The sequence below is a fragment of the Scylla paramamosain genome, chromosome 22 (assembly GCF_035594125.1).
Source record: "Scylla paramamosain isolate STU-SP2022 chromosome 22, ASM3559412v1, whole genome shotgun sequence".
In the NCBI taxonomy this organism is placed as follows: Eukaryota; Metazoa; Arthropoda; class Malacostraca; order Decapoda; family Portunidae; genus Scylla; species Scylla paramamosain.
Window position 1 is genome coordinate 20315564 of NC_087172.1, and position 15764 is coordinate 20331327.

The 15764-nt window shown below is 46.4% G+C and overlaps 1 protein-coding gene across 1 annotated transcript; it reads left to right on the forward strand.

Moving 5' to 3' along the window:
* The first annotated feature begins 349 nt into the window (after positions 1-349).
* Positions 350-14140, forward strand: LOC135111753 (U5 small nuclear ribonucleoprotein 200 kDa helicase-like). The gene is made up of 3 exons (XM_064025442.1): positions 350-498; positions 2028-2179; positions 6234-14140. Exons 2-3 carry the CDS (start codon positions 2135-2137, stop codon positions 12588-12590), a joined length of 6402 nt encoding a protein of 2133 aa, XP_063881512.1. The 5' UTR covers positions 350-498; positions 2028-2134; the 3' UTR covers positions 12591-14140.
* The last annotated feature ends 1624 nt before the right edge of the window (positions 14141-15764 follow it).

Below are 15764 nucleotides of genomic sequence, written 5' to 3' on the forward strand. Positions count from 1 at the left end.
GACAGAAGTAGATAGACCTACCTAGAGCACCTGTCAGAAAAGGTGTGCTTTGCTTAACGATTACCCCAAAACTCAAACACGTAAGTGTAACAACTGTCTGTGTAAGAATACATTATCCTATAAGTGACGTGCAGAATCATACCTGTATTACACAAATTATTCATATAGAATATTGTCTATGATCATTAATGTATGTCTTCAGGCTTTGACCGGATTCAATCGGATTCAATAAATAATTCGTGTCATCGTGTGGGTTTGAAACAACCTTCGCCGCCTGCTGGCGGTGATAACCGTGTCTGGAACGTTTTAGAGGGGTTGGCTTATCTATAAAAAATGCCTCTTTTTCAGAGGAAACCTTCATTCTGTAGGTAGCATCCTCTGTGAAGAGGTGGTGTCCGGAAGTGTTGAGAAGAAAGTACCAGCTTGCTGTCCTATAACATCAGAATGATCTCATAGATTTGATACTTTATCAGCTGCAAAAAATTAGAAGAAATGCAGGTAGGTAGATACGTTTGTGTTTACGTTTACGTTTATTTGGGGTGGATGGTAGGGGAAAAATAAGAAGACAATAGGGGAAAGACAATAGGTTAGGTTAAGTGACGAAGGAAAACAGGAGAAAAGATGACGGGCAGACCGTCATGCCCCTATTTCAATGTTTTTATTTAATGTATCTATGATTTATTGTTTTTCTCCAATACTGTGTCCGTAATAAATTCTCCTCGCGTCCCCTGTCTGTACCGCATGGTGCTGCCTTGCAAGGCCGACACCTGTCTAGTTCCCCTCGTGGGTTGTGGGAGGGACCTGGATCCAGGCAACAACACGACCCAGTAGTAGCCTATCCCTCTCATGTGGGTATCCCGCTTAATGAAAAGGCAGACCGCCTTGCTCAGTGTGCCCTTCAGGACGACACAGTGGACCCTGGAGCTGAGTACACTCTGGGCTATGTTAAGAGTAGCATTAAGGACTTTGTACATAGTAGCATTAGTGATCATTTGGAGCTTTGTTGCCATAGGGGCAGTGACAGTAGTCTTCACTATGTACGTGTCTCCCACAGCTGTGCTTACACCTATGGGAGACACACTGCATCACACAACAGGGTGGCACTGAGGCTCAGATTAGGCTATAAATACTTTTGGGAAGTCAGTGCTTCTACTGGTGTATGCAGTGTGCTATGTGCTGCACCGAGGGGACACACTTTACGTCATTATGTCCCGGAATGTCCTCTCATTGCTAAATTTAGGCTGCAAGGTCAACATGACTTGTATACCCTCATTGACCATTTCTTAGACTCAGCCACTCTCAGGGATATACTCAAGAAATATCCTACGTTTGCTCCCAGACTGTAGGATATTTATGCAATAAGGTGTGCAATATCTAATTATTTACTTATATTCTTGTAATGTATACTATCTGTTTTTATATTTTTGATACTCTACCCTTAAGTCTTTGCCCAGGGGGTGAGTGGCAAGGTCCGTCCTCCTCCTTTGTTGTATTTCATTATTAATGCAACAATAAATGTATCAATCAGTCAATCAGTAATGTAATTCTTGTGTAGTTTTAGTGTATGGGTTTTTTTTGCCATGTGCAAAACGGAGTACTCGATCATACTCGTACTCGATGGTACTCGATCGAAAACGGGCTGAAAAACGAAGAGTTCAGTGTACGCCAACGTTTCACATACGCTAGGGCCGCTAGGCATTCGTTGTCTTAAAATCGTCAACGTGTGACAGGCACTTAACCCGGCGCTCTCTGTCTTTGGAGTGTGAGAGGTGTGAAACAGGAAAAAGATATTCGGGTGATTCTGAGTGAGTTGTGGCATAATAAGAAAGAATGAAAGAGTGGAGAAGACAGGAAGGGAATGGATGGTGCTGTTGTTGGGACTGTGTAGAGAGATGGATGAAAGGGTGATTGAGACAGTTCTTGGAGTGTGGTGATGGTGCCAGGCGTAGGAATTAGCTGTGTGGAGGATACTAATAGTTTTATATTTGTTTTGGTTGTTTTATTCTACTGGAGTCGCCGTTGTAAAGGCGAGACTTAGGAGCAAACAAGCAATCCCGAATCACCTGCAGCATCAAGATCAGCTAACCCTGCGCCCTCTGCCTCTCTCCATCACAACAACAACAACGTTTGCATCATGGCGGACCAGACCGCCCGCCAGCTTCAATATGAATACAAAGCGGTAAGTAAAGTTTCTCATGCCCTGTAAATACACTGAGAAGATCTAATTGGAGCCGCGAGGGAAGGCTGTGACGGAGAGAGACACACTCCCTGCCTGGAGTGGTTGGGCGCAGCCACTGAGGAGGCGGCGAGGCTGTGCTGCCTCACCGCAAAGTGTTGAACAGTCAGGGACGTTGTTGAGGTTTGAAGGAAATGCAACTATCATTATTTTGGAGTTTATCGAAATGAGCTTAGTTTATTCATTACCAAACACCGACCACTTATTTTTCAGCTAAACATGATGCCCTTTTCAAACCGCAGCCTACACATGGGGTTCCCAACCCAAGTTCATGCATGTATCCGGGAGCTTTTTGAGGAATTCATGTACCCTCGCGTCTAGGACGATTAGGTGCAAAGTAATTACATAAATGTTTTACGTTTTCTTTTAGAGTGAAGAAATAATTAAAAGTAGTAAGTTTTGTGTTTTAAAGATAGTAGTTTCTGTCCTAATTAACTTATTTTGGTGTTAAATGTATATTATAACAGAATGCCATATCTCAAATCCAGAAGGTACAAGTTGTGTTAATGTTATATGCAAACATTATACATAAATTTGTAATAATGATCTGAGTTGAAAATAATTTCTTACATGACACACAGTTTCTTCATAAAAACATCTTTTTGTACTGGCCATGATATGTTCCTCCCTCTCCTCGACCCTCTTAGCAATGATATTTTCCATGCCCTCGCTGGCCTAAACCCTCAGAAGGGTTATGAACCTGATGGGGTCCCTCCTATTGTTCTCCAAAACTGTGCCTCTGTGCTTGCACCTTGCCTAGTCAAACTCCTTTAACCCTGTCCATCAACATCTACCTTTCCTTCTTGCTGGAAGTTTGTCTACATTCAGCCTGTTCCTAAAAAGGGTGACCGTTCTAATCCCTATTGCTTTAATTTCCTGTCTATCTAAAGTTTTTTAATCTATCTTCAACAGGAAGATTCTTAAAAATCTATCACTTTACAACCTTCTATCTGATTGCCAGTATGGGTTCTGCCAAGGCTACTCTACTGGTGATCTGGTTTTCCTTAATGAGTCTTGGTCTCTTTTAGAAATTTTGGTGAAACTTTTGGTGTTGCCTTAGACATATCAAAAGCTTTTGATAGAGTCTGGCACAAATCTTTAATTTTCAGACTACCCTCCTATGGCTTCTATCTTTCTCTCTAACTTCATCTCAAGTTTCCTTTCTGACCGTTCTGTTGGTGTTCTAGTAGACGGTCACTGTTCTTCTAAACCTATTAACAGAGGTGTTCCTCAGGGTTCTGCCCTGTCACCCACTCTTCCTATTATTCATCAATGATCTTTTAAACCAAACTTCTTGTCCTATCCACTCCTACGCCAGTGATACCACCCTGCACTTTTCCTCATCTTTTCATAGACGTCCAACCCTTCAGGAAGTAAACATTTCATGCAGGGAAGCCACAGAATGCCTGATTTCTGATCTCTCTAAAATTTCTGATTTGGGCAGAGCAAACTTAGTATTGTTCAATGCCTCAAAAACTCAATTCTTCCATCTATCAACTCGACACAACCTTCCAGAGAACTATCCCCTCTTCTTCAGTGACACTAATCTGTCCCCCTCTTCAACACTGAATATCCTTGGTCTGTCCTTTTCTTATAATCTAAACTGGAAATTTCACATCTCATCTTTATCTAAAACAGCTTCTATGAAGTTAGGCATTCTGAGATGTCTCCTACAGTTTTTCTCACCCCCCCCCCCACACCAGCTGCTAACTCTGTACAAGGGCCTTATCTGTCCATTTATAGAGTATGCTTCACATGCCTTGGGGTTGGGGGTGGAGTTTCCACTTGTACCGCTCTTTTAGACAGGGTGGAATCAAAAAGCTTTTCATCTCATCAGCTCCTCCCCTATAACTGACTGTCTTCAGCCTCTTTCTCGTCACCGCATTGTTGCATCTCTAGCTATCTTCTATTGCAATTTTCATGCTAACTGCTCTTCTGATCTTTTTAATTGCATGCCTCCTCTCCTCCCACAGCCTCACTGCACCGGACTTTCTTCTTTCATCCCTATCCTGTCCACCTCTCTAATGCAAGAGTTAACCAGTATTCTCAATCATTCATCCCTCTCTCTGATAAACTGGAACTCCCTGCCTCTTTCTGTATTTCTACCTTCGTATGACTTGAATTCCTTCAAGAGGGAGGTTTCAAGACACTTATTGTTCAATATTTGACTTCACTTCAGACTCTGTTTGAGGACTGGCATCTCATTGGGCTTTTTTTTTTTTTTTTTTTTTTTCCCCTCATTGTATTTTTGTTGCCCTTGGCTGGTGTGCCTCCTACATAAATAAAAAAAAAAATGTACACCTCCATTTACCCCATTGTTTTCCCTTTGAAGAAATTCATTCACCTTGCAATGCACCATGCACCCACATTGACCATCACTCATCTGCACAGTGAAAAAATATGATGTGTAATTAATTAGCTGCATCAATCTAAACCTAACCTAACCTCATCTCACTAACAACTAATGCAACTAGATAAGTTTAGGTTTAGGAAAGAGATTGGTAGTAACTGGTTCACAGAGTGGTGAATGAGGAATAGGCTTAGTAGTGTTGTGGTCTGCACTAACATGCTAGATATTTTCAAGAGGTTAGGTGATTATATGGATTGGGAAGACAGGTGGCAGTAGGAAGGCTGACCATGAGGGGAGGATAAAAGACTTTCATGGTTAGTGCAGAAGCTGCTTGGTATAGGCCAGCTGGCCTTTTGCATTCTCCTTCATTTCTTGTGTTCTTGTGTTATGTTTTAACCTAGTCATCAGATAAAGACACTGATGTTATTTCAGTATTATCATAATTGGCATACACAGTACCCTGAGCAGCAGCAGCACCAGGCCCTCTCACCTGGTGCCCCATACGGTGTGTGGGCGATGGGACCACCTTCACTTCAGCACAGCAGCACTTGTAGCATTTTAAGCAAAGTGCAGAACTCCTTGAAATCTTTCCAAGCACTCTGGGTGAAGCGAGGGTGCCTGTGGTGGAGTGTAGGGTTCAAGGAAGGGAGGGCATTGCATTGCTGCTTCATTACATAGATTCTATCCATTGTTCTGAGTCCCTAGTATGATGTATTAGTTATTATGTAGCACTACTGTGGTGATCCTCAACAAATGTTCTGCTAACAAATGTCCTGCTTTATAGACTATTTTTATCAGGATATACAGACATGGTAGTTTTGGGATGTGGAGATGCAGTGATGGAGGCACCAGGCAAGCCTGCAGCTGTGCTTCACTGGGTGACCCATTATAGACTTCCAGGTTCAGTGTTTTCTCCACCATTAGATGCAAACCACTACTTCAAGAATCAAACCTTATTGTACATTTTGATGTGTATTGAATATATCCAACACTTTTTTATTTCAGGAAAATAATTTGTTAATGGGAGATTTTTCCCACCACAAATGTATAAATGAAATAGCATGCAGTTTCTCTCTCTCTCTCTCTCTCTCTCTCTCTCTCTCTCTCTCTCTCTCTCTCTCTCTCTCTCTCTCTCTCTCTCTCTCTCTCTCTCTCTCTCTCTCTCTCTCTCTCTCTCTCTCTCTCTCTCTCTCTCTCTCTCTCTCTCTCTCTCTCTCTCTCTCTCTCTCTCTCTCTCTCTCTCTCTCTCTCTCTCTCTCTCTCTCTCTCTCTCTCTCTCTCTCTCTCTCTCTCTCTGAAATAGCACTAAGTGAACAGCACAGAACCTCACTACCTTTCCCACCCTCCTTCCCTCCACCCCCTGCCTCCCTTCCCTCCCCTCCCTCACTTGCCCTCACCCACCCTCACCTCCACCCACCATAGCCTTCCACACCCTGAAGGATCCTGATTATATGATTAAAATGCATAAAACATCTATTTTTGTAATTACCAGCTATAAGAATAATCTTTATATATTGACTACTTACTTGCCTTCAATAGCTTCATAGCTCACAGTAGCTTAAAAACCATTGCATATGATTTAGTTCATCTCTAGTCTTCATCTGTCAAGTTGCTCATCACCACTAACTCCTTCTCACCTCCCAACAGAACTCCAACCTTGTGCTTCAAGCTGATGTTCGGCTCATTGAGCGGCGCAGCAAAGATGAAGCAACAGGCGAGGTCATGTCCCTCTCTGGCAAGCTGGAGGGGACCCGCATGGGTGACCGCTACCAGCGCACCAAGCCACAGCAGCCCAAGGAGGAGCAGCGGCGCTCCAAGAAACAGAAGCGTGAGGATGCACCCACTATTGCCGTCAAGAACATGAGCATTCTGGAGTTGGACGACATGGCCGACATCTTCTACCGTCCCAAAAGCACAGAAACCAAGCAGACGTACGAGGTGATCCTGTCCTTCATCCAGGAGGCACTGGGGGACCAGCCACGCGACGTGATGTGTGGTGCTGCTGACGAGGTTCTGGCAGTGCTCAAGAATGACAAATTGAAGGACCGGGAGCGTAAGAGAGAAACTGAGGAGCTCCTTGGCAGCCTGGCAGAAGAGAGGTTTGCTGTGCTTGTCAACCTTGGCAAGAAGATAACAGACTTCGGCCACGACACCAAGACAGTTGCCAGTGAGGCAGTGCTGGATGAGACCCATGGTGTCAATGTCCAGTTTGAGGACTCAGAGGAGGAGGAGGAGGAAGATGTGGCTGGGGAGGTGGGTGAAGAAGAAGAGGAGGAGGGTGAGAATGAAGATGGAGTGACAGGATCTCATGCCATTCATGCTGAGAACCTGGCTGGCCGGGAGCAGGGCGGGTCCAAGAAGGAGCGCACGCTGTCACCCCACGACATTGGGGCGCACTGGCTGCAGCGAGAGCTGAACCGCTTCTATAATGATCCCATCCAGGCACAGACCAAGGCCAGTGATGTCCTGGAGATCCTCAAGTCAGCCAAGGATGATCGTGAGTGTGAGAACAAGCTTGTCCTCAACCTGGGATATGACAAGTTTGAGTTCATCAAGGTGCTCAACAGGAACCGCCAGATGGTCCTGTACTGCACACTGCTCGCCTCAGCCCAGTCTGAGGGGGAGAAGGAGGATGTGCGGCGCATCATGTTGGCCGAGCCAAACCTCAAGCGCATTTTGGCTCTCCTGGAGAATGAAGAGGAGGCCATGGATGTATCCAAGGATGGAGAGGACATAGGAGGCTCCAGGCCCCGCAGAGTCAACACAGAGGCCATGGAGACAGATGACAAGACAGGTCAGGTTCCAGGCCACAGGGAGTTCATTGATCTGGAGAGCCTTGTGTTTGCTACCGGCTCCCACTACAACTCCAACAAAAAGTGCCACTTGCCTGAGGGCTCCACCCGACAGATGAAGAAGGGCTATGATGAGATACACGTTCCAGCTCTCAAGCCTAAGCCCTTTGCTCCTGATGAGACATTGGTGCCCATTGCTAACCTGCCTGCCTATGCCCAGCCAGCCTTTGATGGCTTCAAAAACCTGAACCGCATCCAGAGCAAGTTGAACCGAGCAGCCATGGAGAGTGACGAGAACCTGCTGTTGTGTGCCCCAACAGGCGCTGGTAAAACTAACGTGGCTCTTCTCACCATCTTGCGGGAGGTGGGCAAGAACACCAACGCCGATGGCACCATCAATTCAGATGCCTTCAAGATAATCTATGTGGCCCCCATGCGCTCCCTCGTAACAGAGATGACCCAGAACTTCTCCAAAAGGCTGGAGCCATATGGTCTCAAGGTTGGGGAGCTGACAGGAGACCACCAGCTCACTCGGGAACAGATCATGGAGACACAGATCATCGTGTGCACCCCAGAGAAGTGGGACGTCATCACACGTCGTGGGGGAGAGCGTGCCTACACTCAGCTGGTGCGGCTCATCATTTTTGACGAAATTCACCTCCTCCACGACGAGCGTGGCCCTGTTCTTGAGGCTCTGGTTGCCCGAACATTGCGCAACGCAGAAACCACCGGGGATGCCGTCAGACTGGTGGGACTGTCTGCCACACTGCCCAACTATGAAGACGTTGCTGCCTTCCTGAGGGTCAACCTGAAGACTGGCCTCTACTTCTTTGACAACAGTTTCCGGCCAGTTCCGCTCTCCCAGCAGTACATTGGCATCACGGAGAAGAAAGCCATCAAGCGGTACCAGGTGATGAACGATATCCTGTATGAGAAAGTGATGGAGCATGCTGGCAAGAACCAGATCCTGATCTTTGTGCACTCCAGGAAGGAGACAGCCAAGACAGCGAAGGCCATCCTTGACATGTGCCTGGAGAAAGACACACTTGGAAACTTCCTGCGTGAGGGCTCAGCCTCAACAGAGGTGCTGAGGACTGAGGCAGAGCAAGTGAAGAACAATGACCTCAAGGGACTCCTGCCTTATGGGTTTGCCATCCATCACGCCGGCATGAACCGTGTGGACCGTAACCTGGTGGAGGATCTGTTTGCCGACAGACACATCCAGGTGCTGGTGTCCACAGCCACCCTGGCCTGGGGTGTCAACCTGCCAGCCCACACCGTCATCATCAAGGGCACGCAGGTGTATGATGCCAGCAAGGGCCGCTGGGTGGAGCTGGGTGCCCTGGACATCCTGCAGATGCTTGGTCGAGCCGGTCGTCCACAGTATGATACCAAGGGCGAGGGCATCCTGATCACCAACCACTCTGAGCTGCAGTACTACCTCTCCCTCATGAACCAACAGCTGCCCATTGAATCTCAGCTGCTGTCCCGGCTGCCCGATTTGCTCAATGCCGAGATAGTGCTGGGGACAGTGCAGAGCGTACGGGAGGCAGTGGCCTGGCTGGGCTACACCTACCTCTATGTGCGCATGCTGAGGAGTGGCACGCAGTATGGAGTGCAGACTGAAGGCTCTGATAAGTACATGCAGCAACACAGGGCCAACCTGGTGCACTCTGCTGCCCTCAAGCTGGAGAAGAGTAATCTTATTAAGTATGACAAGAAGTCAGGCCACTTCCAGGTGACTGAGCTTGGTCGTATTGCCAGCTACTTCTACATAACCTGTGAGACCATGAGTGTCTACAACCAGCAGCTGAAGCCCACCTTGAGTGAAATTGAGTTGTTCCGTGTGTTCTCCCAGAGCTCAGAGTTCAAGAACATCATGGTGCGAGAGGAGGAGAAGCTGGAGCTGAAGAAATTGATGGAGCGTGTCCCCATCCCCATCAAGGAGAGTGTAGAGGAGCCAAGTGCCAAGGTCAACATCCTCCTCCAAGCTTACATCTCTCAGCTCAAGCTGGACGGCTTTGCCCTCATGTCTGACATGGTGTATGTCACCCAGAGTGCTGGCCGGCTCATGAGGGCCATGTTTGAGATCGTGCTGCACAGGGGCTGGGCACAGCTGGCTGACAAGACCCTCAACTTGTGCAAAATGGTGGACAAGCGCATGTGGCAGTCCATGTCTCCCCTGCGGCAGTTCAGGAAGATCCCAGAGGAGGCCATCAGGAAGCTGGAGAAGAAGAGTGTGCCGTGGGAGCGACTCTACGACCTGGGCCCCAACGAGATCGGTGAGCTGATCCGCATGCCCAAGGGTGGCAAGATGATCCATAAGTACATCCACCAGCTGCCCAAGCTGGATCTGGAGACCCACATCCAGCCCATCACCAGACAGATGCTTAAGGTGGAGCTCACCATCACACCAGACTTCAAGTGGGACGAGAAGGTCCACGGCCGCTCCGAGGCTTTCTGGGTGATGGTGGAAGACGTGGATGCTGAGAACATCCTCCACCATGAGTACTTCCTCCTCAAGCAGAAATTTGCAGAAGACGAGCATGTCATAAAGTTCTTTGTGCCGGTGTTTGAGCCACTACACCCCCACTACTTCATCCGCATCACCTCAGACAAGTGGCTCTCCGCAGAGACTCAGTTGCCTGTGTCCTTCCGCCACCTCATCCTGCCAGAAAAGTACCCTCCCCCTACAGAACTCCTGGATCTGCAGCCACTGCCCATCACTGCTTTGCGAAACCCCCAGTATGAGGCCCTTTATCGCTCCCTCAACAAGCAGCAGCAGTTCAACCCCATCCAGACACAGGTATTCAATGCCACCTACAACTCCGATGACAGCGTGTTCGTGGCGGCTCCAACAGGCTCTGGCAAGACCCTGTGTGCCGAGTTTGCCATCCTTCGCACATTCAGTCAAGACGAGAATGCACGTTGTGTGTACGTGGCCTCCAAGGATGAGATTGTGGAGAGCATGTACGAGCACTGGCAGGAGAGGTTCAGCAACCTGGATAAGCGTGTGGTGCTGCTGACAGGCGAGACTGGTGCTGACCTCAAGCTGCTGAACAAAGCAAACATTGTGGTGAGCACAGCTGAGAAGTGGGATGTGCTGTCACGTCGCTGGAAGCAGAGGAAGAACGTGCAGAACATCAGCCTGTTCATTGTAGACGAGCTGCAGCTGATGGGTGGCTCTGACGGGCCAACACTGGAGGTGGTCTGCTCCCGCATCCGCTACATTGCTTCCAAAATCAGCCGTCACATTCGTATTGTGGCCCTCAGCTCTTCCCTGGCCAATGCACGTGATGTGGCCCAGTGGCTTGGCTGCTCATCCAACTACACCTTCAACTTCCACCCCAATGTGCGACCACTGCCCCTTGAGCTCCACATCCAAGGGTTCAACAATCCCCACAATGCCTCCCGGCTATATGCCATGGCCAAACCAGCCTACCTGGCCATCCTCAGGCATAGCCCCCACAAGCCTGCCATGGTGTTTGTCCCATCACGCAAGCAGAGTATGATAACGGCCAGTGACTTACTCACCTTCGCTGCAGCAGACAAGGAGCCCCAGCGCTTCCTCCTGGTGGGACAAGAGGAGATGGCCGAGTTCCTTCCACAGATTGGAGATGAGATGTTGAGGGAGCTGGTGGGCCAGGGCGTTGGGTACCTACACGAGGGGCTGACAGCTCGGGACCGGCGGCTGGTGGAGCGGCTGTTTGAGGCTGAGGCCATCCAGGTGGTGGTGGTGAGCCGAGCGCTGTGCTGGGGCATTACAGCTCCAGCACACCTGGTGGTCATCACAGACACTCAGAGTTACAATGGCCGGCTGCACACCTACGAGGACTACCCCATCACTGACACCCTGCAGATGGTGGGCCGAGCCAACCGTCCCACAGAGGATGATGAGGCCAAGTGTGTCCTGATGTGCCACTCCTCCAAGAAGGACTACTTCAAGAAGTTTCTGTATGAGCCGCTGCCCATTGAGAGCCACCTTGACCATGCCCTCCACGACCACTTCAACGCCGAGATTGTCACCCGGACCATCGAGAACAAGCAGGAGGCCGTGGACTACATCACCTGGACTTTCCTGTACCGCCGCATGACCCAGAACCCCAACTACTATGGCCTGCAGGGCGTGTCCCATCGCCACCTTTCTGACCACCTGTCTGACTTGGTGGAGAGTACGCTCCATGATCTAGAGGAGTCCCGCTGCATCACCATCGAGGACGACATGGACACGGCACCGCTCAACCTGGGCATCATTGCGTCCTACTACTACATCAACTACACCACCATCGAATTGTTCAACAAGTCCCTCAACAGCAAGACCAAGATCCGCGGTCTCCTTGAGATCATCTCCAGTGCAGCAGAGTATGAGAGTGTTCCCATCCGCCACGGTGAGGAGGATGCTCTGCGCCGCCTTGCCCAGAAGGTCCCCAACAAGCCTGAAGGAAAGGTGTCTGATCCCCACACCAAGACTAACCTCCTCCTGCAGGCACATCTCTCTCGCCTCACTCTCAGTGCCGAACTGCAGCAGGACACTGAGCTGGTCCTTGGCCGTGCCCTGAGGCTCATCCAGGCCTGTGTGGATGTGCTGTCGTCCAATGGCTGGCTGGCTCCTGCCCTCTCTGCCATGACCCTCGCCCAGATGGTGACACAGGCCATGTGGTCCAAGGACTCCTACCTCAAGCAGCTACCACACTTTTCAGCCGAAATCATTGAGCGCTGCGAGGCAAAGGAGGTCACTTCCGTGTTTGACATCCTGGAGCTTGAGGATGATGACCGAAACCGCCTCCTGCAACTCTCCGATGCCCAGATGACCGATGTGGCGCGCTTCTGTAATCGCTACCCAAGCATCAACTTGGACTATGAAGTGATGGAGTCCGACCAGATCACCAGCGGGTCAATGGTGAATGTGGAGGTGGTGCTGGAGCGTGAGGATGAGCCAGGGCCTGTCATCGCCCCGCTGTTCCCACACAAGCGAGAAGAGGGCTGGTGGGTGATCATTGGAGACCCAAAGCCTAACTCCCTCATCTCCATCAAGCGTCTCACCCTCCAGCAGAAGGCGAAGGTGAAGCTGGACTTTGTGGCACCCAGTGAGGGAAGCTACGAGTACCGCCTCTACTTCATGAGCGACGCATACATGGGTTGTGACCAGGAGTACAAGGTGCCTCTGAGGGTCAGGGAAGCAGAGTCAGAGTCTGAATCAGATAGTGACTAAGACTCAGAGAAGTTACTTCCAGCACAACAAACCACTTCATTCTTTCTCCATTGTGTCAGAATGTGGAGGCTTGGAGTTTTGCTGGTGGCTATAAGTGGCTCCCTCTAACTTTAGGACTCTTCACTCTCAGTGGCATAGGATGGGCTGTCCAGTTTTATGGATACTTTATGTTAAGTAAGTGACTGATGTGTATCAGCATTTACTTGATGTGTGTTTTGTGATCATGTAGTGGAGAGCCAGTGATTTTCCATGGAATTGTTAATGAACATTTTCCAGGTGCACCAAGGTATTCCTGCAGTAGTAATGTGGTAGTCATGCAGATGTCCATATGTGTGCCAAGTCATCTGTAGCTCTTTTGCAGTCTTGTAAATTATGTTATTCCTTTTATGGTGGTTATGTGTATTACTGTATATTGTACAGTATACAGCCACATGCAGTTGATGTAGGGTTCAAACCTAAATCATGACTGTGACAGTACACAAATAAATCATGAATGTATATACATTTTATACATTCATTTACTGAAAAATATGAGATATAAATAGTTTTTTTTTCTTTTTTTTTTTTCTGGAATCTATATAATGAATACAGGAATACCTTGAGGAACAACTTGAGATTGTTTTGTCAGATATGAAACCTTTAAATGTGATGTCAATTATAGCAACAATATTTTTGCAAGTAGTTTACACTCACACCAGGAGACAGTTACCCACAGAAAGGTTTGGGCACTGATACACTGATATAGCCAGGAACACAGAATCCTTGGATATAGCATAGGTAACATTAGAAAGAAGAGTATTTTAGACTGAAAACTAAGTGTTGGTTAGTCTTCTGTATTGGAGGGAAAGGTCCATTTTGTGAACTTGAAAATTACCCTGTTGACTGCTAATATCACTCTTTATTTTGAATAAATCTAGAAGACTTAAGTGAACAAAAAATATATATAATTGCAGGTTGTAGGAAGATTCAACTACACAGTTACCCATATTATCATCATTGACATCTCTAAATTGTATTCTTGCACAAGAGCATTTTGTATAACTTGAGTACCTGATATCAGTCAAAAAGGAAGTAAAGTGGTGCCTGGGAGACATTTGTTAATCTAAGTACGTACCAGAAATATGTGGTTATTTCTGAAGTCACCTGAAGCATCTGGCATTAAAACCCTTTCACTGCCACTTGTCGCATCATTCTGTAATCAATAACCACTCCGAGACATATTTTCTTGTTCTGCCATTTCTAAACATTGTACTAGCCAGAAATTGCAAAAACCTGTTCTTTTTATCCGTTTTGTTGTAGATGCTTGTAAAGACTCCATAGATTGCCTTTTGTGCTGTGAATTGTTGCATACTGCAGTGAGAGGGTTAAGTGAGGCATGTTACAGATAGTGAATCAACATTCCCAGATGCACTCTGACCCACCTTGCTGTTCGAGATCTTTTACAAGGGAATATGATTTTGTACAGTTTTAGTGCCCCTCTTTTTTTTTTTTTTTTTTTTTTTTTTTATGTATTTTTTTTTCTTTTTTCAGAGATTAAAACTAGAAAGAAAGCAACAGTAGATGTCTTCCCTTGTATTATGTTTTCAATTTATCTGTCCACACTTGATTACTTTTTAAGTTACTGTTAAAGGAAATAGGTACCAATTCACCATTATACATATATATGAGGCCCATTCCTGATATCTTGTAGAATGAGGTGGCCGCAACAGTCTGTTTATTTCATTGAAAGGAAGATAAAGAACAAAAATCTTCAAGGTCTCTCATGACTCACAATATGGATATATGGCGTCTTATCTCTACTATTCAGAGGCACATTGTTGGTTTTTAAAGGTGCTGTCATGATTCTAGTAACTATTTAACGATTCTGCGTCGTTAACAAACTAGTGAAAGTTGATGTGGAATTTCCAAGAGGGATCGATGTTCATGATTCTAATGGTAGATTAACAAATATTCTGCACTATCTAAAAAGTGAAGCCCATGTAATCGCCTGAAAATTATCCCTACGAGACCCAAGAACGTTTCCAGAGTTCAGATACATCCGTCATAGGAAGGGAAAGATTATATAATGAAAGAATAAGATGGAAATACTTCTCCATTTGCCATAAGTAACAGGCACAGATATGAAGAATGCTGTTGATGATTGTACGGGTAAGTAAACGTGTTCTGCAGCCTCATCCAAGTTGATAAGAATTTCTCTCTCTCTCTCTCTCTCTCTCTCTCTCTCTCTCTTATCATCATCATCCATGAAGTCTTCATCTCTTCTTTGGTTTGCTTCGCCTTCCTCCATTCACGTCCATGCCCACCATTCTTATGTCTACATACTGTTCATCTCATAAAGTGTCCAATCCACGGGAAACAGTTGTATATCCACATAATATTAATTTACTTAAACATTACTTTTACTTGATAAGTCAGTAACATACAAGACTCAGAAATACACTAAACCACGTGCATATTTTATTGCCAGATTTGGGTTAGTAGGCAAGCTGGCAAGTACAGGATACAGGATATGTTGCTATTTCTGTCAGTTAATCACCGCTTTAATTAGCAAATAAATGAAAAGTAGAAGAAATAAGAGTAGTAAGCAAGGGACCTAGTAAACTTATGCAAAATTACTGTATATATGCGTTGATAGATTTTTTTAAGTAACCAGCATATACAGAATGTTGCCAGCCACCGTTTCGCAAATAAGTGAAAGAGAAAAAGAAAAAAAAAAAGTAATCGTGGCTAAAGGACGTTGTAGACTTGTGCAAAATTACTGTTGATGCGTTAATAGAGGAGTTCTTTAAAAAGTAACCAGCCTAAAAAGTTTCGGTCAGTTGTGTTCGAACGCCTCTCAATGGCTTAACATTTCACACGTAACTAAAAGCTTTCGTGATAAGTGATTAATTATACGGCTTCAAGAATGCTTACAGTTTCTTTTAATGTAGGCTATAACGAAAAAGAAATATATAAGATGGATACATATGCTGGGGCAAATGACAAGAGCAATTTATATAAATTGCAAAAGATTTTCTTAAGGGAAACCAGTTGATGTCCTGTCTGTCAAAACAATTTCCTGAACAAAGTTTGGTACTACTAGAGTTATTCACATATATGTTTCAATAGACAAAAAGACAAAGTATAGAAGCTCGAGAACAATACATAAGAACAATTTTGAAATTTTGTGATATT